Raw genomic sequence first — 25055 nt, 5'->3', positions numbered from 1 at the left:
ATGGGTGGATGGATGGACAGGTGGGTGGATGGATGGACAGGTGGATGGATGGATGGAAGGATGGATGGATGGATGGATGGATGGATGGATGGATGGGTGGATGCTTGCTCCTGGTTTTGATTCAACATAGGGTTCTGTCCTAGTGCATTTGTTTGGTTCACTGTCCAGAACCTCTCCAGTTGCCTGAATCTGGGTGGTGCCCTGGTTTCTCTAGTGGACACGTGACCTCCTGAGGCAAATAGTGGATTCTACCTGAGGTGCTGTGAGGTAAAGATGCCCTGATCTGAGCAATGACTTACAAGTGCCGAGTTCTGACTACGGATCCTGAGCTGGGCTAAAGGCCTTTAACTGTAAAACCTTTCTCTCCTCCATTGATGCCAAAAGTGAATGAGAATAACTTCCTGTAACTAATACCTTAGAGATGCCCACAGATAGTTCTCAAAATGGTAAGAGAAAAGATAATTTGCATAAATAAGCAGTTACAAGAATCGGAAGGAAGAGCTTGCAAAGTGGTACAAGAATAGTTCCCGACACAAGGACGGTGCACGAAATACTTCCTGAGTGAGGGAGGTGAGCTCTGTGAGAAGCACGCGTGTTCTCTTGTGTGACGAGGCCCTGGAGGCAGCATGAGGCAAGGCCCAGCCCGGAGCTCCTCCCTCCGCCTGGCCCTCTGCTCAGGCAGCGTTTTCCAGCCTCCGGAGCCAGAAACTCAGCCCAAACCAGCACCGAGCTCGCGTTCCCACCGCAGGCTCCCTTGGCCCAGCCACAGATAGTCACTGAGGGGCCTTCCTGCCCCTCAGTCCTCTCTGGGGTCAGGAACCCTGCCGCCCCAAACCCCTGCTGCCCCCACTGCCTCCGCACAGCCGGTGTCACCATCACCAAGGTGACCAGTTGCCCAGCTCTCCCTTCCCTTTGCTAAGTCGGGACCAACAGTTTTTCCATTCACACGCTTCCAGGCTCTCTCTCCCCAGAGCCGGCACACGGCTCCGACGCTGCAGTGGGAGAGGCAGCGCCTGGCTTGTCTTGGGGGGGGGGAGCGGGCGCCCCCCCACTCACAGGGAGCGAGCAGGGGGTCCTCTGCTGCCCCATCCCTGCTCCCAGGCACCCCCGCACCCCAAGGACGCCGCCCACCAGCAGCTACCGGAGAGCTCTCACCTGAGGCAGGAGGTGACTTTTACTCCTGCTGGGGACGTGGCCGGGCAGCCGGATGTCGAAGAGGGCCTGCAGGGCGGCCTGGGCCGCCTGGCCCTTGGCCAGCTTCTTGCTGCGTCCCGAGCCTTCGAATGTTCTCCCGTCCACGCTCACGGCCATGACGAAGCTCTGGGCGCGCCTCTTCTCGGGCTCCGAGAGGCAAACGTAGCGCAGGCCCGAGCGCAGCTCGTTCAGCAGCACCACTGGGTTCCTTGCGCCTGGAGCCGTGGGGCCCCCCAGGTCCAGGTCCAGATCCAGGTCCAGCGGGTGGCCCAGTAGCCGGCCCCGCCGGCAGGCCGTGGCCAAGCGCTCGGGGGCGGCAGGGCGGCGGCCCGGGAAGCCCTCGCTGGGGGCCGTGGGCTCGAACCGCTGGAACAGGGAGTCGGGGAAGTCGGCCTGGTCGGAGGTGAAGTCTGGGGCTGTGCCGCCTGGGGCCGGGTGGGCCTGGCAGGCGTTGGGGAGCTGCACGAAGGACCTGAGGGCCAGCTCAGCCGCCCGCATCTTGGCCTTCTTCTTGGTGGGCCCGGTGCCCTCGAAGGTGAGCCCATTCACATCCACGGCCACGGCGAAGACGGGCGCGTGCACCGGGCCAGTCTGCGACACCGTGCGGAACTGCAGGCCTGGCCGCAGCTCGTGCAGCTGCACCAGCGCGTTCTTGGGTGCCACGGACCACGCGAGCCTCCTCCAGAGGAGCCGCAGCTGGCACAGGTGGCCGCCATTGCCCTCCTCCAGTGGCCGCTTCCTCTTCAGGCCAGGTGCGCCCCCTCGGGCCCTGTCCCCGGAGGGTGGCAGCCTGGCCTCCAGGTTGCTCACGTTGCGGTTTTCCTTCACGTCGGCGCTGCTGGTACCTGGAGGTGAGAACAAACAGCGTGACCCGGGGCTGTGGCCCAACTGAGGGCATTGTTGCAGGTCACCCCCTGCAACACTCGGCCACCAGACACCAGCCGGCCTGGCACCCTCTGGAGGCCATGGGGAGACCACATGGGCAGCACCTTGGATCACAGGCCCGCAGAACTGACCGCACCCCTGCAGGTGGGGGTTAGGGCCCAGAGGAGGGGACCCCGCCCCGTGAGGTGCCCGGAGTGCACTGAGTGGGGTGGACACACACGCGGGGAGCGTGTCCCCACTCGGGGCTGTTCCCATCTGCCCTCTGAGTGCCGCTGGGTCCCTGCACAGGCCCCCAGACCCCCCAAACCAAAGGAACACGTGGCCTCTCTCTCCATCGGGTTTGGGCGACGCGGAGGTCAGGGAGGCCTTGCCCTCGGGGTGGAACATGAGGGAATTGTGTGCTCACACCCTGGACGCTGGGTGGCACTTAGGCTTAGTGAACTATATCTAGATGCTTCTCCGTAGATGAAGCTCTGAAATATAATGTTAGATGATAAAAGCAACTTGCAAAATAAGACACAGAGGCTATGGTTAATAAGTTATAAGAACACAGAGGTTACACAGCATTCATGCCTCCACACAGGTGGTAAAGCTCAGACACGTCCCAACTCCCTTGGGACACAGGGAGGAACACAGGCTCAGAGGGTGGCTTCGTTTGTATCTGTGAGGTTTTCTGTCTTTTGCACAAAAAGGTATGAAGCAAATTTAGCAAAATCATCATTTGCTAACTGTATGAGAGGAAGGCGGGTAATGACAATTTCGTTTTCTGGTCCGGCCCTCTTGGACCACCCTCCTCCAACACAGTTGTTCCATTTAGGGAACCTCAGCTGTGGGTCCCCACATGGCCACAGACGTGCGTCCCGCTGCTCTGGCCGACGTGCTTCTAGAACGCCCGACCCTTGGGTTTCCCGAGAGGCTCTGAGGATGACAGTGCTGGGCTGTGGGTTACCCTTCCCTGACCTCACTCACACCTTCACTCTGGCCCCTCACCCCTAAAATGCACTCCAGGGTGGGTTATGGCCCTGTTTTCTAGGAGAGGAAACTGAGGTCCCACGTGGTGAAACAGCTGCCCAGGGACACACAGTCGGTTAATCGGGGGAGGTGTGACTGCATTCAGGAACGTCTGCTGTGGCCGGGAAGGCGATTTTACGGCAACTCGGTCACTTTCCTGTCTGTTTCACAGACACGGAGCTGGAGAGAGGGGGATGCCGAGGGGAACTCTGCTGACAGTGTGGATGGACGCGGGAGGAAGCAGCCAGGCTCGGGGCCACGCAGGACCTTGATGCCCGCAGATTTCTCCGTAGGAACTCATTCAGCAAGTGGAAACCCGAGGGGGTTCTACCGTCAGCCCACAGCGCGTAGGCAGACTTTGAGCGTGTCTCCCTCACCCCAGCCCGAGAGCTGGCAGCGGGAAGACACGCTCGGTCAGTGACCTGGTCCCGACGGTGCAGCTGCTGGATGGTCACCACGAGAGAAGGACCGTCTCACAGGCACGCAGGACACGCTGAAGACCGGCGCCCTCGAGAGGTGTCCTGGCTCCAGCTCGGGGCCAGCCCTCCTCGACCACGTCGTCCCCAGCAGGTGTGCTCCGCGGAAAGCGTCAGGCTCCGACTTCAGAGCGCTGTTTGCTGAAACCTCAGCGGCTCTGAGTTGCGAGGTGGGCTATCAGCATTCCTCCAGCAGTTTGCTTCTGTAAAACAGTTGGTTTGCAGACGTCGTTTTGTTCAAAGGGGTGAACCTGAGCGTTTTATAAGTTAGAGGTGGGCAACATTTGTTTACAGTCTATTTCGGTAGAAATAATTACCTTCCAAGTATCCACACTGAGTCTCAGCCTCTTTTTTTGGTCACTGTGCATATTGGGTGCACACACAGCAAGGAGTTCTGCCATTTGGGGTATTTCAGGCCAAGGAGTGGTAGATGGGAATAACCGTGCAGTTTCCCAAACCGAAGGTAAAGATGGAAAAAAAATAACCCAATCCAAGAAGCCCACGGCAGATTGCCCAGAAACGCACTGGGAGCTCTCTAATTTCTTATTGATTTCCCACGACGTGGGGATTGAGTGTGGCTGTGAGTGTAATTAAAGTGGCTGGCGTGTCAGATGCCCTCTGAACCTTCTGAGGAGAAGGTTTATCTTGGGGGAACAGCCCGGCAGACCCAGGTTCCCCTCCACTTGCACTGAAACTGCTTCCACACTCTTCTCTTCGACATCCTAGGACTGTCATCCTTAAAGTCTAAAGTGAGCCACGGAGATCCGAGTGTGGGTGAAGACCCCTTCCTCGATAATCAGTAATTAATAAAAGTTGATGGGAGTGCAGACTTCTGGGCTCCATCCTGATATGCTCTCTGGGGGTGATGTCACACGCTGGTTTTTGCAAACGAGCAGATTAGGGGTTCTGCTCCCACAACATGGCCCAGATGCTCCGTTTAACTGGCCTCCTGAGTTTGCGTGAGGTCAGGGAAGCTGCAGGGTGGGCGGTGGTCACTCCACGGCTCTGGGGTCAAGCAGGTGAGAGGTCACAGTCTCCCCCGACCTTGGTGTGTATGACCTTGGGCAGTCCCTCCACCTGCCTGAACTCCATTTTCTTAAGAGGATAAACGTGGGTTTTGTTAGCACTTGCCTTAGGGCTTATTATGAGGTTGAGCTAGAGAACACCTGTAAAGGACTTAGCAAAACCCCTGACACTGAGGAGAGTCAACTGCATTTTTGAAAAGAGCGGGAAAAAGGGAGGCAGACACTTCTAAGCTGCATCTTCTTGTCAAGGCCCAACTTCCCTGCTTATTTCATGAGTTGGGCTTCCAGGACCCCCAGAAAGAAGGGGTGGAGACACACGGGCTCTCGTGATGCAGTCTTGGGCCGAGGAGGGGTGGCGAGGGGGGGACCCTGCCCTGCTGGTCTGGTGCCACTGAGGTTTGCCAGCCTGGCTCTGCTGGACCCCACGCCCCTTCACCAGGCCCCTGCCAGGTCCATGCGATCCTCTTACAGAACTGTAGCTCTGATCCCACAAGTTCACATTTCCTTCTTCTGCAGCCCCCTCCCTGACCCAGGAAATGATTCTCATTTTCTCCTCCATTGAGTCGATAGGTTTCACACACCTGGCATCAGAGAGAATAACCCAGAGGTGGACAGTCTAGAGGCTGAGAAGGGTCACTCCTGGCAGACTGGGGAAGCTGCCCCCCACCTGCTTCCTCAGGTCCGGGCATTGCAGGACCCACGCATCTCCCAGCCCAGGGCTCTGCTCTTCAGCCCATGGCCGAATGCCGGGGTCACCCTGAGGCGGGGACAGGGCAGGGCCTAGTCTCCGCCTGCCCTCCTGGCCTGGCTGCTCCCTGGGGCCCCCTGGGGCAGGTTGCCGACCTTAACCCTTTATCTGGGTACGCCGGGGGCACCCTGGGCCGATCTGGTGTCTGCTCAGGACGTGCAAAAGGGAACTGGACGCAGCCTCACACAGCGGCCAGCACGACAGAGCGCCCTTCTCATGCACATGTGGGCAAAGGTCATGCTGATCCCGCGTTGTTGGGAGCCCGTTCTCGCAGGGGACGCTTTTCCCCAGCTCTCCAGGGGTGGGTTTTGTCCTGTCACCTGCGGAGGCCCTGCCGACTCCAGAAGGTGTTTGCACCAGGTGGTCCATCCCTAGAGGCGGGAGGGAAAAGTGTGGGCAGGACTCCGGGTGCTGGTGGCTGAGCGGTGTACAAACAGAACCGGCCACACGGGACTTTTCCAGGATCAGTGGAGACAATGAACAGAAACTTTCAGCGCCATCTGTGAACGTCGCAGGCTCCAGACCGAGTGCTTTGTGTTACGGTGACTGATCATGACCACTGAAGAGGGAACAGCTGCCATTGCCTTTTTAAGTCCTAGGCAAGAGTAGCCGCCCCGCTGCTGGGATGCTCCCAGGGTTCTGGGTGCAGGAGTTGGTCAGAGAATGTTTATGGTGTGATAAAAGCAATCTGATTCTGAAAATGTGTGCGTTGTACACTGGAAGCAGTTCCAGCGGACAGTTCATACGAGGATATAAGAATTAGTGGGTCCTTTAATCCCACTCTGGAATGCATTCCCCAAATAACTGTTATTTTCACCAGTCGTAGCTCAGAGGCTCATACATGTCAGAGCCGGGAGTAGCTCTGCAGGAAACCCACCTCCCACTATGTGTGAGGGGCCGGCCTGGGGAAGGCACATATTAAAAGTCAGCAGTGCACTGAAGTCCCCTTAATGGCTCACCTGCCGCCCCCCCGCCGCCCCCTCTGTTTCTGTCTGTCTCTGTCCATCTGTCTCTCTGTACAAGCACAGGGCGGGGCCTCAGCCCTGCAGGAGGCGAGCAGGGGGTGTGAGGGGTCCGAGGCCCACTGTGCCCCACCTGGGGCTCACACCACAGTCCCCGCAGAAAACGTCTGACTTGAATGCCAAGTGCCTTCCCTCAAGGCAGCCTCGGAGGCCACGTGTCCTGTGTGCCCCCGCGGGCGGTTGCGGCCTCGACCCTGGGAACTCTCCTGTCCTCGCCGAACCCGACAAGACATCCATGACCACACGTGTCGAAGGTCCGTGTGGGCAGCCTCAGTTTTCCAGACAGTCACACGTGTCCTTCTGTTGTGGAAATCAGGAAAAAAAGAGGCAAATAACCTCAAACGACATGAGATAAATACCACCCGTGGCAGTAATAGAACCATCGCTGGCAAAGTGAAGACCGCCAGGCACAGAGGGGAACGTCTGAGTCAGAGACACGGGAGGAGAACGTGAAACGGAATTATTTCCCTCTGCTTCTGTCACCCCGACCGTCTCCTGAGCCCCGGGAGCACCCACCCTGCTTGACAGAAAGCGTCAGCACAGGCAGTGCTACAGTCAAAGGTCCAATGCATACAAGAACTGCATTTTGTGGGGAAAGAGCAGATTTTTATATTGGTCTGGCTGTGGCTGGGCTTTCACTTTCCAGGTGAGAGACATTCTTCCCAGTCAACGTGGGCTTCCCGCTGCCATTGCTTGGACATGGACGGGCCACGCAGGGGCCAGTCCTCGGCTGTCGCCTCCAGGTGGCCAGGCCCCGGGTGAGTGCAGGTGCCTGTGTGTCACCAGCTGCGTCTCCTTCCTCGACGCCCCCTCAGGGCCAGCATCTGTCTGGTCATCACGCTGCCAGACTTCCCGGCACCACGTCCGCAGGTAGGAGATACAGAGAACCGGCCATTGGATCCACCACGTCCAGATCGGATGGGTCTGGCCGGCGGGATGGAGCCCAGGGCCTGGAGTCTCCACTGGCTCAGGAAGGAGGGTCCGAGGTGGTGCGCAGGGGATGGCTGTGGCAGCTGCGGCCGTGCGGGCTTCGGGACACCTGGTCCTGGCGTTGTGGTCGGGCGCAGGCCTGACCCCGACAGCTCCTGGGTCAGGCTCGGCAGCAGACAGGAGACGGCCTCTCTCCCAGGTGGGCCCCACGCGTCCTGGAAGGACCAGGCCAATGGGGCAGGTGGGTCTCCCTCCCTCCCTCCAGACCCCAGTGCTGTTCTGCGGGCCTGACAGGGAGTGGGCTTCTCGGCCCCTCCTCATGTGACCCAGTCAATCACGCCCTTGGGTCAGTGGTGGGCACGGAGGGGATGGGCTGGGGCAGTGATTGGCTCCTTCTCAGCATTCAAGGAAGATCGCATTCAGAGTTGCCCTCCTGGACAAGAAGAATGGAAAACCTGCATCTTCCCGTAGACTCAGCCGAAACCCACCCTGAGGATGGCTGGTCCGCGGGCGGGCTCGCAGGCACCACCCTCTTGCAGGCCGAGCCTCTGACGGCCCGACCCCGACCTAGCTCCACCCTTCACACTGGGGCTCAAGCTCCAGCGCCACGCAGAGATGAATGCGGACCAAGGACGTGAGGCTGCAGGGGGCGGACCCGGTGGTCCTGAGGGGTGAGGCCGCACGGGGAGGGGCAGGGCCTTCACTTCAACCAAACACAGGCGCCCCCCCTCAGGGTCTGAAGATAAAACAGGAGACTTCCAGGAGAAATCACCCTGCCTTCTGTCACCTCCCTTCCTCCCTGATGTGTGCACACACCACACACGCACACACACACACCACACACACACACCCCTTCCCCGACGTCCACGGCATCTGGATGCACATTAATAGCACTGCATTGGCAACGCTCATGAGAGGTATTATGACAAGTGCATTAATTTGGAGGTTTATCTTTGAATAATGTATGAAAACAGGGTCTTCAATAACAGCACATATTACAAAGGGGGATGACTAATCCACTGATAGAAAATAAGATTTTCCAAGCGTTTCAAAGGCACTTTAACATGTAATAAACAATTAAAAATCATTCTCATCTCTAAGTTTCCACCTCTCAGCCGTGAGCTGAGTTAGGGGAAGTGCCTTAATTACTAGCGTCAGCCAACCTGATCCACGTTCCCTGTTTCTCCAGGTCTTTGCCTAAAACGTCCTCGTGCATCATCCCCCTACTTGATTCCATCCTCAACTCTACCACCAGGCCACCCTCCCCGCCCCTCACACGGGCACTGATGCCCTGAGGGCTGGATTCACTGCCCAAGGCTGTGAAGCTGGAGCTTGGGGTCGCAGCTGTCAGGCTGCCCTGCCCTTGGATGGGGAGAGAGGGCTCCTACGGGGAGACTAGACTCAGCCAGGGTCCCAGCAGCTTGAGCAGGAAAGAGGATGAAACAGAGTAAGATTTTCTTCCTCAAGGCGTCTATTCCACATGCTTATCAAATAGCTTTGTCCACACGTTCAGGTCAGCTTGGGGGCGCGTGTGTATTTTTATAGGTATAAGTAAATGTGTGTGTATGTGTGTGTGTGTGTGTGTGTGTGTGTGTGTGTACATGTGGCACACCTCAGAGATATGGTGGGTTCAGTTCCAGGTCACTGCGATAAAGCAAATGACATGGATTTCCAGTTTCCCAGTGCATAAACGTTATGTTTACACTCGACTGCAGTCTATTAAGTGTGCAGTGGCATTACTTCTGACAAAACTATGTGCCGATAGACTTGCTCGATGCAGGGCGGCCCCAGACCTTCAATTTGTAAGAAGCACAGTATCCGTGAAGTGCAGTAAATAGAAGGGTAGTAAGACAACGTGTGCATGTGTGCTCCACATTACTGAAGTAGTTACCAGTAAGTTAACTAAGTTAACTAAGTTAAGTAAGTTAACTAAGTAAGTTAACTAAGTCCTAGAAACTTTCCAATTTTGGTCAGGAGAGAACAGAACCAGCCGTTGGAGCTTCACGGGACCTGCGAGGTCGGGCCTGTGGGCAGTGGGGAGGCCGCACTCTGACCCACTGGCACCCTGTCCACACCCTCCACGCTCGCCTCCATCTAGGAAACAAGGGCTCAAACCACAGGGTCACTGAGGTTGCTCAGTTCTGTGACTTTGCTTTTGTGGAACAGTCAGGGTAACAGCCTCAGCTTCCCATCTTGTTGGTGGTTGTGTTTTATGGGAAGGGGGTATTCATGAGAGCTTGTCGTGTTTCTTAAAATCTAAGGCTGAATGGACAACGTTCCAGGGCCAGTCCCTCCTGCCGTGGCTTCCCGGCCCCACCAAAAACCAGTGACCGGAAGCTAGCCTCCCGCTGCCCACAGGCACAGGCCTGACTCCAGCTGCAAAGGTAACCACCTGTCAGGTAATTTTGAAATGCAAGAGGTGCTCCTGTCATTTGGACTGTTTCATCCCCCATGTTTTCCTTCTACAAGCAAGAGGGGGGCGCACCACCCGACAGACACGCCTGCACTTTCCCTCACCGGCACACATGCTCCGTCTGCTCTGGGGTCTCCTCCACACTCCCAGCAGATCCACCCCCAACCGGCTTTTCAGTCCCCACCCCACACGGCTTTGTTGTCTCTCCGGTTTCATGAGCCAAAACATTGTTTCGACTGCAGGCACCCGGCCAGCTCTTTCCTTGTTAAATAATTGTACAAACTGTTCAAACAAGCTGTGTTCATTTTTCTTTTTCTTTTCTTTTTTTCCCCTTTTTGGTTTGGAGGGGAAAAAATAAAGGAAAGAGAGAAGGGATGGTCCCAGAGAACTGCGTTTTTTTCTTGAGAACTCCAGAACCTGGAGTTCTCAATCACATAGTCACTGCTAATATTTCCTACCACCCAGGTGGGGATGGGATCCTGCGGGTGGGGAATGGGATTCCAGGGAGGATGGGATCCGGGGGGATGGGATTCCAGGTGGGGATGGGATTCCATGGGGGGGGGGATGAGATTCCACAGGGGGAATGGGATTCCAGGTGGGGAAAGGATCCCGGGTAGGGACAGGATTCTAGCGAGGAATGGGATCCCAGGAGGGGATGGGATTCCAGGTGGGGATGGGATTCCAGGGGGGATGGGATTCCAGGTGGGGCTGGGATTCCAGGTGGGGATGGGATCCTGGGGGGGATGGGATTCCAGGGGGAATGGGATTCAATGGGGGATGGGATTCCAAGGGGGATTGGATACCAGGGGGAATGGGATCCTAGGCGGGGATGGGATCCTGGGGAGGGGGAAACGGGATTCCAGGCGGGGAAGTGATCCCAGGGGGGTGGGAGCAGGTCCTCCTGCTCTGGGAAGCCCAGGTGGTGCCCCCCACCACCCCAAGGGTCTCAGCCTTTGGGGTCCCCCTCTGCACGTGGGGCTGGGGCTCTCGGGGAAGGGGCTCTGCTTACTGAGGTTGTCCTCATCCTCCGTGTGCGCGGCCCCGGGGCTCACGTGCTTGAAGGAAGCGATGAAGGCGGACAGCATGCTCACTTTGTCTGGAAAGAAAAGAAGGACAGGAAATGCACTTTTGACATCGAGTTTCAGAAAAACTCAGTGCTTTCATATGTTCTTATTACTGAGGGTTTGGACATGGGAGGTTGAAAGGTCATTTTTGGTTTTAGCCACTTCATTCTGGTTCAGTCTTTTATTGAATTTCTGACAGCATTTTATCAAATTCCCCTCTCCAGTTTTAAACTTTATGATTTCCATCTTTCTTCTTTTCTTATTTTTGGCATCTCCATGTCACTCAAAACTGGAAGTCACCATCTGCAGGGCAGTCCCCTAGCCTGAGCCTGCATGGAGCTGGGTGGGCAGGGCCTGCAGACAAAGGACATTTCACAGAGAGGAGCTAAGGCCAGTGAAGAAATGCCTCAATGAAACGAGAGTCCTGCAAACAGAGCCAAGACTATTTCTCCCCAGTAGTGGAGAACCTGTCTGTGGGCTTGAGAAAATGAAAAAAAAGGACTTATGAAACCTGCAAAATACAGTTACTGTTTGTTTGAGCAAAAGTAGACGGAACAGGAGGAGGGAATGGACAAGGGCCCTAGAGGTTTCCCTGAAGTGGGGGCGGTAACTGAAGTGGGAGAGGAGCCCAGGGACCCCCTGCCTGCAGCCCCGGGGGCGGTCCCGGGTGCAGGTCTCCTGAGCACAGTGCAGAGGGGAACTCGGACCTGAGAGGAGGTGGCGCTTGGGACTAACGGGCTCAGCTATTTCCCTCTGAACAGAGACGAAAGACAAGTGGGTTGAAGCCCAGTTGGGAGAAATGAAAGAATGACTACTGAAGGGACCAGAAGGAAAGCTCCTTATATCAGAGCCCTAACCTTAACACTAACCCATAACCCCTAACCATAACCCCTAACCCTAACCTCTAACCCAAACCCTTAACCCAACCCTAACCCCTAACCCTAATCCCTAACCCCTAACCCTAACCTCTAACCCAAACGCTTAACCCAACCCTAACCCCTAACCCCTAACCCTAACCCTAACCCCTAACCCTAACCTCTAACCCAAACACTTAACCCAACCCTAACCCCTAACCCTAATCCCTAACCCCTAACCCTAACCTCTAACACAAACCCCTAACCCAACCCTAATCCCTAACCCTTAACCCAACCCTAACCCCTAACCCTAATCCCTAACCCCTAACCCTAACCTCTAACCCAAACCCTTAACCCAACCCTAACCCCTAACCCTAACCCTAACCCCTAACCCTAACCTCTAACCTAAACCCTTAACCCAACCCTAACCCCTAGCCCCTAACCCTAAGCCCTAACCCCTAACCCTAACCATAACCCCTAACCCTAACCTCTAACCCAAACCCCTAACCCAACCCTAATCCCTAACCTCTAACCCTAATCCCTAACCCCTAACCCTAACCTTAACCCCAACCAGAAGTGAGTCCACAGAAGAACTCAGCCCCGACACCCCCGGAGCCGCTGTGCACAGGCCCCTACCCCTCACGGCTCTGTCCCCTCGAGGCTGCAGTATTCGTGACTTTCCATGTGAACCTTGACTATGTTTAGAAAACCGCAGAAGGCAGAACCCTTGTTGCTCATCCATGGTGTCACAGGGTCGCCATGGGGTTGCCCTTGCCCTGCCTTTGGCTGGGTTGTCCAGGGTCCCTCGTCAGGAACACTTTAACATGCTCCATGCATCATGCTGCCTTTGTCTGCTTCTGTCGTAGGAAAGGAGCTCCTGTTTCAGGCTCATCTAAGTGTGATCTCTCCTGGAAACGTCAACTGGCGGTTTATTATTCAGTCAGCCTCCAGGTTTCCAGACCCAGGCTTGAAACTTACTCTTTTTCTTTCAATTCTGAGCCTGTTTTCTCTTTAGCCGAGCTTTCCAGAGGCCAGGGGAGTTCACACTGAAATTCATTCAGGAGCCTGTTAACAGCTGTTGTTTCCATTAGGGACGAGGAACAATACAATGTTCACTCGGAGAACAATAAATAACTCAAATACAGAAAGCCTGCTACCTCTTCATTCTGCCGAACACGAAGAATAAGCCCAGGGAAGGCCCAGTTCCCCAAACCCTCATGGCCGAGCTAATTTACTACACGAGAATGAAATCTCTTGCTTGAGTTATAATTTCATTAAGAGAGAACAATAATGTTCCAGAAAGAGTGTGAAGCTCAAATGATTTAGTCTCGAGCATCTCAAAATGAAATTACAATTTTCTAATAAAGCAGGGCTACCAGCCAGACACCCACAAAAACACACTAAAACAATTCATAGCTCACCTTAGCCAAACTGTGAAATACTTAAAGATTGTTTTCCATCCATCAGAGTTCTGGATTTCTAGGGTGGCCAGATTTGTCAAATAAAAATTCAAGACACCAGGTTAAGATTGAGTTTTGAATACACAACAGATACTTTTCTGTGTATATACATCTCTAATATCATGTGGGACATACATACATTAAAAAAAGTATTCATTGTTTATCTGAAATTCAAATTTAAGGCAAAGGACTTGAATAAGCATTTCTACAAAGAAGATATACAAATGGCCAATTAGCACATGAAAAGATATTCAGCATCATTAATCATTAGGGAAATGCAAATAAAAACTATAGGGAGACACCACCTCACACACATTAGGATGGCTGCTATCAAAAAAACCCTAGAAAGTAACAAGTGTTGGTGAGAATGTGGAGAAATTGGAACCCTTGTGCGCTGTTGGTGGGAATGTAAAATGGTTCAACCACTGTGAAACCCGCAACTCCGCTCTGGGTATAGACCCAAAAAGAACTGAAAGTAGGGACTCAAAGAGTTATCTGTACACCCACATTCACAGTAGCATGATTCTCAATAGCCAAATGTGGAAGCAACCCAAGTGTCCATGGATGGATGGATGGATGGATAAAGAAATGTGGTCTGTACACACAGGGAATATTATTTGTCCTTAAAAAGGAACGGAATTCTGACACATGCTACAACACGGATGAACCTTGAAGACATTATACGAAACTCAATAAGCCAGTCACAAAAAGACAAATGCTGTATGATCCACGTAGATGAGGTCCCTAGAGAAGTAGAAATTATAGATACAGAAAGGATAATGGTGGTTCCCAGGGGCTGGGGGATGGAGAGGGGGAGAGTTGTTTAGTGAAGACAGAGTTTCAGTTTGAGGAAATAAGAAAGTTCTGGACACAGATGTGGTGATGGTTGCACAACAATACAAATGTACTCAATGTCACTGAACTACATGCTTAAAAATGGTGAATATGACACATTTCATGTTATGTATGTTTTACTACAATTTAAAAAATAAAAAATAATTCAAATTTGACTGGACATCCTGTGGTTTTTCTGTGAACCCTATCCCTTCTTGCCCCATCCACTCCTCGGTGGATTTTGGATTTCACGGGCCGGCTTAAACCCAGCAGACAAACCAGGCAGGAAGCACCAAAGCTGCTGAGTCAGCCCAACTGAAACTCCAACTACCCATCTCCTACCATGATACTTCATGAAAGAGAAATGTTTAACCCTGAAGGCACATACCCTCTGACTGAGAAACAATTGTTCTTGAGAAAGGACAGACCGAGTATTTATTTATTTATTTATAAATTTTTGGCTTGTGAGATCTTCGTTCCCCAACCAGGGATCAAACCCACACCCTTGGCAGCGAATGTGCAGAGTCCTAACCACTGGACCGCCAGGGAATTCCCCCAGACCAAGTCTTTAGAATGTCATTAGGGAAAAGGGTGAGGAATTACATTTTCTATTTAGAAAAATTCTAAAAAAAATTATTTGCTGTCAATGACTTTTTCGGTAGTTGTTTCCTTGACATGCGCCTGTCAGTTTGGTATCTACGTCTACTGGCTCCAGGTGAGCAGAGCCCCAGTAGCCAACTGGTTCTGGTCTTTGTGTTTCTCATGGTCACCTTAGAAAACTTGGTTTCATGCCGGTTACTTACTGATGGAAAATAGAGGCCCTGCTTTTCTTTCTCGCAGTTCTGGTTTGGGTCCGCTGAAAGCAGCTGGTTAATAGGACTCCCAGCCTCCCACTGGAGAGTCAGAAGAAGGAGAGGGTCTTCCTCCAGGGAAAGCGGCTGGAAGGGCTGGGTGCTCCCTGCCCCGCAGCTGTGTCTGTGGCTCTCAGCTCGGGCCCAGGGACCCTGCGAACCAGCTGGATGTTGGCCTGAGTTGAGATGCACTGACCTGGACTGGTCCCTGTGAGGAGAGCACCTGGCATGGCCTCCAATCAGGGGTTGTTTCTAGGGAAGTTCTGGTCACCATCCATCATATTAATGGTGTTTTTAATGAATTACTTGGAATGATCCAGGGCATTTGTGTTATAAACCTTATTGCTCACTGCAAAATAAGTGGCTCTGGCCCAAGTTGATGTGATTTCATATATTTCTGGAGCAAGTGGGGAAGCATTTTCAGGGGCAGAAGCCGTTTCCTGGAAACGGATGAGATCCCATTGGTTGACAATATTGATAATGAAGAACAAACACAATTTGGTAACGACATAAAGATAGAAAAATGGAACAAAAAGGTGGGTTCAGAAATGGAATCATACCTGTGTGATCAACCGATTTTCAACAAAGACCTCAAAGTCATACACTGAGGTGAAAGAAAGTCTTTTTAACAAACAGTGCTGAAAACCTGTACATCATCTTGGAAAAAAGTGAATTCTGAGCTCTGTCTTGTATCATAATGAAAATGTTCACTAAATGGATCATAAAATCTAATACTATAAAACTCCTAGAAGAAAATATAGGAGCTTACTTTCATGGTCTCCATGTTGGCAGATTTCGTAGACATAGAAAGCACCAATCATAAAAGAAAATATAATTTTCATCAAAATTAAAAATTTCAGCTCAATGAAATACACTGTTAAGAAAACTAAAAGCAAGCCACAGATTGGGATAATATATTTACAATCAGGACAACTGATTTTTATCCAGAATAAAAGAGAACTCTTATAACGTAATAAGAAAGGACAAAAAATTCCAATTAAAAAAACGGGCAAAATACTTGAACAGAAACTTGACAAAGGAAAATATTCACATAGCCAGTAAACACATCCCCAAGCACTCAACAGTGGTATATGTTAAGGAAATGCAAACTAAAACCATAGAGAGATATCAACACACACCCTTGAACGGCTGAGATTAAGAAGACTGACACAGGAAAATCAGAACACTGGTCCACTGGGATGATAACTCTGGAAAATGTTTTGGCTGCTAATCTCTAGAACATTATGCTGAGCAAAAAAATTTAGGCAGAAAAGAGAACATGCCATGTAATTCCAGAAGAGGCAAAACTACCCTCTGGTGACAGATCAGACAGGGGCTGCCCCTAAGGGTCAGTGCAGGTTGGCTGGAAGGGGCGGGAGGGGTCTTTCTGGTAGGACGAAACCTTCTATATTAGACCGATATGTGTGGTACACGTGTGCGTGCATTTGTCACTGGACTGTAAGAGTACACTTTGTACTTTTCTCCGTACGTAAATTATACCTCAATTATTTAAAAATATTAAAAGATAAAAAAAGTGACTGGACAAGAAAAGAAATGATGTGAAGCCAGAGTCAGAGCATTATTTACTCCAGAAAGGAGAAAAGTGAGGACAACAGATACTAAAGGTAAACTGTAGGTGCAGTCAGGCCCCCTGATCGGGACCTGGGTTTGTCTTTTTCTTTTTTCTTTTTTGCTTACTTTATAGATTTGGAAGCTCAAATGTATTTAAAAGGCTTTAAGAAGACTCTCAAAGATAAGGCTCTTTGGAGCGGTCCTCGGACTCACATCCAGACAGCTGTACACATGGAAACAGAGGGAGCGAGAACTCATGTGAGCGGGATGGGGGCCACGGAAGGTTGCAAGCATCAGGCCCCGCCACACGCCCCGCAGCTGCGGAGACTCAGTTTACCCACGAGGAGCTGGAAAATGTCGACGTTTTGGAGCCTGCTTTTGTGAAAGCCATGTTTGCTTTACAGACTGTTGTGTTTATCAACAATTTATGAAACAGTTTTTACCAAGTAAGATGAAAATTTAAAAAACGCCTTGCAGCACGAGCCCATGTCAGTTACCTGGAAAATCCGTCCATGGGAAATAACATGTTTGCTGGAAATTTTAATAAAAACTGTAATTGCTAAAATACCTAAGGATTTGATCTTCTACTGCAAAGCACTAAATAGTTCACAGGTTATTTTTAAAAAATTAGATCAATCGCGCACTTGGGTTCTGCCCTATTTCAACCGTTTGGAGTGAGCTTTTGTGCTTGTGTCCTCTGCGTCTGTGGGCCAGGCGCTGCTCCGTCCAGCGCAGCTCAGCCGCGAAACAGAAAGAAGGTGACAGTTGGAAGCCACCGAGCGCAGTCGGTACCTTTGGGCTACAAACCCCAGCCTCCTTTACACGTTCCCTTCTTATGTTTTCCTTTTGCCAAAACGCACTCTGACAGATGGCCCCCCTCAGGCTTGACCCACTTTCCTTCCTGACTGTGTCTTCTCCCCCAACACAGGTATGTCTTGAACGGATGCTGCTTCTAGCCAAACACAAACGCAAATCAGCCTGAACAGGTGGGTGACCTCGGGAAGTAAGAAAATAATTAACCTCCATGCAGGCAGGAGAAAGGAATAATGTTTTGGAGGACAGGCAAAGATATTTTCTCGCAGATTTTCAGGAATCTGTGTTTTAAGAGGCCATTTTCAGGCTGCCATCTATGAACAAGGGAATTCAGGCGTAGAAAGACTCTGGGTCTGCACCGAGTTCTGTAACACCAGAGGGTCTGCTTCTCACAAGGAGTGAGGCTCTTCTGGTAACTTCCAGGTGCATAAAACTCATGATTTTGGTCTTGAAACAGGCAGCCAGCCTGTGTCTGTTCCTCATTCTTTGTATGGGCTGAACTGTGTCTTCCCCCAAAATTCACGTCAAGTCCGACCCCCAGGACCTCAGAATGTGACTGCATTTGGAGATGGGTCTTTAAAGAGGTGATTAAGGTTAAATGATGCCTTCAGGGTAGATCGTAATCCCATGTGACTTCAAATAAGTCCCTCATGGAGGGACCACCACGTGAGGACACAGGGAGAAGGCAGCATCCACACCCAGGGGAGAGGCCTCAGAGGACCCGACCCTGCCTACACCTGGATCTCAGACTCCCAGCCTCCAGAACTATGAGAAATAAATGTCTGTTGTTTAAACCTGTGTCTGTGGTCCTTTGTCCCGGCAGCCCGAGCAGACTAATATATTCACTCAACAAATCTTTATCGAATGCAAATTAGTTGTACCCCTAACCAATAATTTCACACTCTAATGCTAAGAAGGAACAGTGCTGAGGGACTTGGCCTGTCCAGGGGCACCCAGGAGGTCGGTGGGGGGGGGGGCATCTTGCAGGAAGTGACCTGATAGCTAATAATACCGTCCACCCCTTACTACGCACTGGAGGTCTGGCTCCAGAGCCAAGCGTACTTCCACTGAAAGGTGAGTCTGGGATGACCCAAGTTAGGGGAGGGGAAGGCCAGGCCGGCAGAGGGGCCACCTGTGCAGCTCTTTCTGGGCCTGGAGTCTTGATTCTGAACAGGGGGCTCCAGGGGGCTGGAGGGCAGCAAACATAAACCTTCTGGATTGTGAGGGGTGAGTGGGAGGGAGGGTGGGAGAGTGGAGAGTGGGGGAGAGGGAGAGAGAGAAAGGGAGGGAGGGAAGAAGAAGGAGGGGGAGAGAAAACTCTCATCCAAGATGGGTCTGAGGCCCAGACATGGTCCCCATCATCACCCCACACTTGCCCCCGGGAGACCCGACATTTGGAAACTGTTGCTGAGGGGACACGGGGGCCAGTTAAAATATCCAGTGGATACACCTCGACTTTGGCCAATTAAACAGAGATGTTTCCCCTTCCATCTCCCTGGATGGGCTCAGACTCGGTTATGAGATGGTCAACTTCCATCTGGGCTGAGTTTCACAGATTGGAAATAACTAGAAAGTTACGGGCCTGCTTGAGACTCACTGAGGGACAAAGAGGAGGAGGGGACAGAGGAGGTTAAAAGAAGAAAAGCAGAAAAAAGCACAATAACCGTCCATGTTTATGCTCCAAGGGGCTGAAATTTCCAAATGAGCCGGTGAGGACTCTGCAGCCGACACCCTGGCCCGGGTGTGAGTCTGGGGGTCTCTGGGCTTACCCGGGAGATCCTTTGTGCAGGGCTGGGATCGGGGTGGGGGGTGAAGAGGAGGAGACTTTTTCATCCAGTACAGACTCAAAGGAAGTCAGGAATATCCAATGCCTGAATTCCTCTTCAAAGCTCCCAAATTTCATAGGAAGAGATCCCCTAAGTGAGAGTTGCAGTAGCTCCTGCCGCTGGGAGGACGGCTAATAAATATGCGTATAAAATAGGACCTCCAGTGCACGGGAATTAGAAGCATGGCTCTCAAGGAGTTGTTGGAGCAATAAGAGGTCTCTTATGGAATCCACCATTTCCTCGTGGTTTAATTTCTCGGGCACATTGTTCTCCTCCTGGGAAGCTTCCCCTCAAAGTCATAGGCTAAGACCTCCCCATGCTAGTGTGGGCCACCTGACCAGGCCACGGTCCCAGTGCTGCGAGCAGCCTTGAGGACCACACAGACATTCCAGCTACACCTGGATTATTTTGGGAAGCGGGGGTAGGAGCCTAAAAACAAACCAGCCCCCACCAGATCATTCTACGTGAACAGCAGGCAAAGACATGGATGGCTGACAAGTGACTGACGGGATGGGACTCTTTGCCAGAAAGTGCATTTAAACAACAGAAAATCTGCATCTAAAGGTGTGTGTTCACACTTTGCCAGGGTGCTCAGGGCCTTTGGGAAGCCCTGCGCTCCCCTCTGACGCTCCATAGGGAGTGGTGCACGTGCCAGTGTAGACATCTCTCTAGATTCCTTTCGGGTCCCCCATGAACCTCGGGGTGCAAGGGCTACTTCGGGCTCCATCCCTCACACTGAGGACAGTGGTCCTGCTGGACAGTGCGTGGTGTCAGACCCGACGGCCCTGTGGCCGGACACGCTGTGCGCCACCTTCTCCATCAGGCGGGGAGAGGCCAATCTGGGGACGGGTGGTAGATGGCCTGGGAGGTGGGAAGCTGAGCTCCGCGCGACGCTGTCCAAGGCCTTTCCAGGCTCCGAGACCCTCCGGGAAAGCTGGAGTTGCTTCCAGGACATCTTCCTGATCCTCCTTCTGGCCAGTGTGGTCGAGGCCCACCAGCCACTCCTTCAGCAAACGCCCCTTGTCTGTCCAGGTGCCGAGTGCCTGGCCTGCAGCACCCTGGTTGGTAGCAACTGCCTAGTAGACTTTTCTGGGCAAAGTTTTTACCCAGATTGAAATGTGTTTCTCCAGTTAGGAAAACAGATGTGTTTTTGCTTCATGTCACTCACACAGATGTCTGCCGTGGGAAGCCCCCTCGGTCTGGGACGGTCTCCTCTGGTTCCAGGGCTGCTGGCGCTCGCGGCTGGACGGGGGGTGCTGTTGATGTCAGCTCCAACGTCCAAGGCGAGAGGAACAACCTGTTGTCTTGCGGCTTCCTGTGTTTGTCTGTGACACCGTGAGTCGTGCGTCCACCGAGGGGTCCCTGGTAGGGGCGGAGGGTGCTCCTGGTCACCTGGTCAGAGAGAGCAGGTGACCAAGGGCTCCAGGGGGAGGTTGAACTGCAGGGAGTTTGGGGCTGAAATCAGAAGCCTCCACTGCTCACCGGCCCTGAGGACCCGTGAGGCCTCGAGGGATGGTCTTGTGATTCGGGTCAGGAATTGAGTTAAAGAACCAGCTTGAAGCAGGAGATTCTCAGGAGGTAAGAATCTGACCCTAAAGACCCACGCAAGTCCTCCGAGAACTGTTGTCAGTGACCTGCAGATACGGTGACAGGTACAACCCTCTGCGAGAGGGGCGAGTCCTGCACAGGCTCTGTGATTCATGTCCCCAGAGTCCTCCTTCCATGTTGCTGGCTCTTCACACGTCTGGCGCTTCCTCTGTTGGCATCCTCTGGCCTCCCTGCCCTCTTCTCTTTGGAGACATGCTAACCACAAGTCCCTCTATTTTATACTTTTCCTTCTATTTCCATTTTGTAAAAAGGTTTCTCTGCCCCTTAATACCATCCAGCACGTCACAGGACACAATCATTCTCTGCAACTTTCTAGGCTTTGAGTGGATGCTGTCACCTCTTACATTCCCAAAGGCAACTGGATCCAGTATTATTTTTATTTTATTTTCTAATATTACTTTAGTTACTTAAGTACTGAGTTGAGCTCATTTGGAAACTAGAAACAAGACATGACAGAACCTCCCCGCAGGTCGCCCTGTCCTCCGCAGGCTTTGTTTAGACTGGTTGTCAACACCATTTTCTTCTTCAGTGCTGTTTGAATGTGGCTAATTTCTTACCTCTTACAAGAATTAGATACTCCAATAACCAAAAATAGAACAACTGATCACATAAGTAATTGTTTAGAGAGCAGGTCAAAGTGTTAGTATCTGAATTTGCAAGTTTAATTATTTCTCTTTAGAGTGGCGCTCCTGGCTAATGTATGAAATGATCTTTATTAACTTGAAGCTCCCTAATGGACTGGTCTCTTCATGCAGACCGTCTCAGGACAAGTGAGGGCTGCTAATCACCCTTCTGGAGCTGACCCCAGCAGCCCTCCACCGTTCTGACGTGTGTAATGATCCACAATGCTCCTCATTACCCCACGTAATGGGGTCACACGTATTGACAAACATCAGTCCTTCAGAGTGCTGAGAAGACCCCTCACTCCCGGTCCCCGATCACGCCTGCCCCTGTGTCTCTATGTCCTTCACATCAAGTACTGTCCCCGGTCAGTCTGGCTACTTGAACCCAGGGAGGAAACAGTTGGTCGTTCATTCCGTCATCTGTTTATTCAGCGAAGATTGATGGAGCACTTACTATGCCCCAGGATCTAGAATGTTCCAGAACATCCTAGAACAGCCTAGAACTCCCTCTTTCTGCTGTATTTTCTGCACAGCCTTTATCAGCATCTTCAACACTACGTGTCACACTTGCTTGACTGCCCACCTCTCCCGACTAGAATGTGGACTTCATGCAGGTGAGGATTCCCTTCTGTTTTCATGATAAGATCCTGCGATCTGCAGATGGGACCATTTCATGGGACGCGTGGGCGTTAGTCAGATGGGACTGAACAGAATTTTGGTCAACAGGGTCCTTTTCCTTTGCTCCTGGATTTCACCACAGTGCAGCCTTTCCCTCCTTTCTGAGTGAACTCTGGTCGGTTGGCAGGGTCGTCCACGTCTGTGGCTCGGGCCCCCGCCTCTCAGCCTCCTAGTTAAGTTGCTAACGAATGCTCAGGCATCCAGGAGGGGCTGCAGACAGCCTGCAGGAGTCATGGTGGTGCGGTGTGGATAATCGTGCCCTAAGACTGCCTTGTAAATAAATGTCAGTATTCACCTGCTCAGGGGTTTTGTGGTATCGTTTTGGAGATGCTCCAGTCTTAACAGTTGCTGTTGAGGAAACTGGGGAAGTGACCAAGCAGAGAAGAGTCCCTGTGTCCTGTGACCAGGACTATAAGGGATGCTTTAATAGAGAGAGAACTAGGCAGGGGCCTGCCCAGGGCGCAGGGGTCAGGGAGCCCTCCAGGAGGGGGCAGAGGTCATCCAGTGATATGACGATGTCCATTCTGTGTCACAGCCCAACGCTGCCTGTGTTTGGAGGCAGGTGTGAGGAAGAGGAAGAGGAGAAAATGAGCAGAAAAGGGAGTGTGTGCCGGACGAGTACGGGGTGAGGCCGGTGAGCACAGGCTGGCTGGGCACTCCGGGTGCCGGACGGGGCGGCCCCTGCGCTGGCCAGGCCTCGGGCGCGGGGCTCCCCGACAGGCCGCTCCCGGCTCCTTCAGAGCCAGAGGCCGTTTACAGAACGAGACACACTGCCTTGTGAAATATTAGTTTCTTATTACTTCTAGCAGTGGAGTAGAAAGCAGCGTGGTAGGTGGATTTTCTATAAGAGGCAACGTGTGTGTTCTCTATTAGATTCCACGAAAATCAATTTGCAACCCAGTTCAGCCTGGTAAAATTAGATCTAAAACTATTTAATTTTGTTTCAAGAGTGCTTTTCCCATCTGATGCCTGGCCTGCGGACATACAGTGATAAAATACCTTGAGTTATTGCGGGCTCTGTGCGCATCTGTTGGAGGAGACGCACCCGGTGTTACGCATCTTCCCAGCGGCCGGTGCCCAGGATACAACGCGAGTCTCCCCCATCACCGCGAGGCTCATTTTTTTAAAGATTTATTTATTTATTTATTTTATTGATTAATTGATTGATTGATTGATTGCTATGTTGGGTCTTCGTTTCTGTGCTAGGGCTTTCTCCAGTTGTGGCAAGCGGGGGCCACTCTTCATCACGGTGCGCGGGCCTCTCACTGTCACGGCCTCTCTTGTTGCGGAGCACAGGCTCCAGACGCGCAGGCTCAGTAATTGTGGCTCACGGGCCCAGCCGCTCCGCGGCATGTGGGATCTTCCCAGACCAGGGCTCGAACCCGTGTCCCCTGCATTAGCAGGCAGACTCTCAACCACTGCGCCACCAGGGAAGCCCGCGAGGCTCATTTTTAATGCTCTTATTTTGCGTTCCACATGGTTTGGTAATAAGATGTGGCACATGGATGTGTTTAATTTGCCTGAGGACGTGTTTTTGTGTTTTCCGAGTCAGGCCCTGTGCTAGAACTGTTTGGGGCAGCGGTGCCGGGGGTGGGCATGCTGGGCTGAGTCTGATCAGGTGGGGCTGACACTTAAACACAGGAGTGGGTGGAGGTTGGAACTGTTGCTTCTTCAACTGAAAGTGTCTCCGTTTTGGGCTCTGACAAGACCTGAAAAGTCGGAGGGTTCCAAGAATGCCTCGTCAGGCACTAACTCTGTCAGCTCCTGCTGACGGCAGAATCCACGTTACTCTTTGCTGGGACCCCAGGCCCTGCCAGGCTCCGAGTGTCACCACGGAGTGTCACCAGCGCTGACCGTCAGGCTTACAGGGCTGCACGGTGCTGGGTGAGGCAGCACCCGGCTGGGCCCGGACCTCAGTTTCCTACTTTCCCACGAGTTGCAGTGAAAGTGGTGCCGAGCCCGTGGGAGCAGGAGGGATGTGGCCTCAGCTTTCAGGGGCGATGGGGGGAGGCCAGACCTTGCCCTCTGCGTGGCAGCGGGACAGGCGTTGTTTCCCAGGGTCCTGGTGGACGGACGCCGTTGGTGAAGCACCATGCTCGGCACCTGCGGCATTGTCACCACGTCCTGCTTCGCAGCCCCGTCCACCTCCCATATCCACCGCCCCCTCGCCTCCCGATCCACGTCGGAGAGGAAAGTCGCATGGGGAGAAGTGACGTGACTCTCGGCAGCACAGTTACCACGCGGGTACCATGGTTCACGGGCGATGGTGCCGCGTGCGCCACACACGAGCCGCCTCAGCTCCCCTTCCAGCCTCAGCATCCTCCCCGATCAGCACACGGGCTCACACAGCCCCACCAGGCAGCTGAGCTGGCACCCTACGACCACACTGAATTGTAAATGCCTCTGGGAAACGGATTGTACACTATTCAGCGTTGTGTCCTCAATTTATCCCTAAGAGTTGAAGTTTCATCACGATTTGCTGGACCCGCCTGCCGGCCTGGATGCCACCCACCTGCCCTTCACTTTTCTGCACGTGGCCCGCCCTTTCTCCGAGCAAAGTCAGCATACGGTTGAGTTTGGTTTTCTTGTTTGTCTTTAGAGAATTGCAGTAAGACCTGGGGCAGCAGTTCTGCCAAACAAAGACAGGTATTATTACACCAAAACATTTCCATGAGCAAATACACTAGTGGAATCTAAGTTCTGTCAAGCGAAGCAGATTTCTTTACTGCAGGGCTTTGGAGGACTTCGAAGGCCACGTGCTAAGGTCACTAGGAAATCTCGGCCACGAGCGCACAGCTGCTCCCCAGCCGTGGAGCCCGTTTCCCCCAGCATCACAGGGACTTCTTTCCAGGAGACAGAACCTGAAAGGAGCTGACAGATGGGGCCGCAGAGCCTCACCACGTCCTTGGGACAGCCCTATGGGCATTTCCTAAGTGACGGCTGGGAACCTCTGAGTCTGGGGGAGGCGGAGGGAACAGGAACCTAAATAATTCTGTATTTGGTACAAAAGTGGGTGTAAATGAGTAAAGATGTGGTCTAGTCAGAGAAGATCTTGTCATGTTATTTCTGAAGTTCTGTTCATCAACAGCCATTCTACGTACGCCTGTTGAGCACTGGTCTGTGGGAGAGTCCAGGACAGAGAATGTTCTTTTTTTTTTTTTTTTTTTT

At 52.5% G+C, this 25055-nt stretch overlaps 1 protein-coding gene across 1 annotated transcript in view; it reads right to left on the bottom strand.

The window, feature by feature from the left end:
* ADARB2 (adenosine deaminase RNA specific B2 (inactive)) overlaps positions 1-25055 on the bottom strand; it is a 373120-nt gene that overhangs the window by 94130 nt on the left and 253935 nt on the right. The window contains exons 2-3 of the mRNA XM_057544022.1: positions 10714-10800; positions 1156-2039 (exon numbers count right to left, since the gene is read on the bottom strand). Of these exons, the coding sequence (XP_057400005.1) occupies positions 1156-2039; positions 10714-10800 (971 nt within the window). The remainder of the gene's footprint in view (positions 1-1155; positions 2040-10713; positions 10801-25055) is intronic.

This window comes from Balaenoptera acutorostrata, chromosome 3 (assembly GCF_949987535.1).
Source record: "Balaenoptera acutorostrata chromosome 3, mBalAcu1.1, whole genome shotgun sequence".
Classification (NCBI taxonomy): Eukaryota; Metazoa; Chordata; class Mammalia; order Artiodactyla; family Balaenopteridae; genus Balaenoptera; species Balaenoptera acutorostrata.
This window is presented reverse-complemented; position numbering and strand designations above follow the sequence as displayed.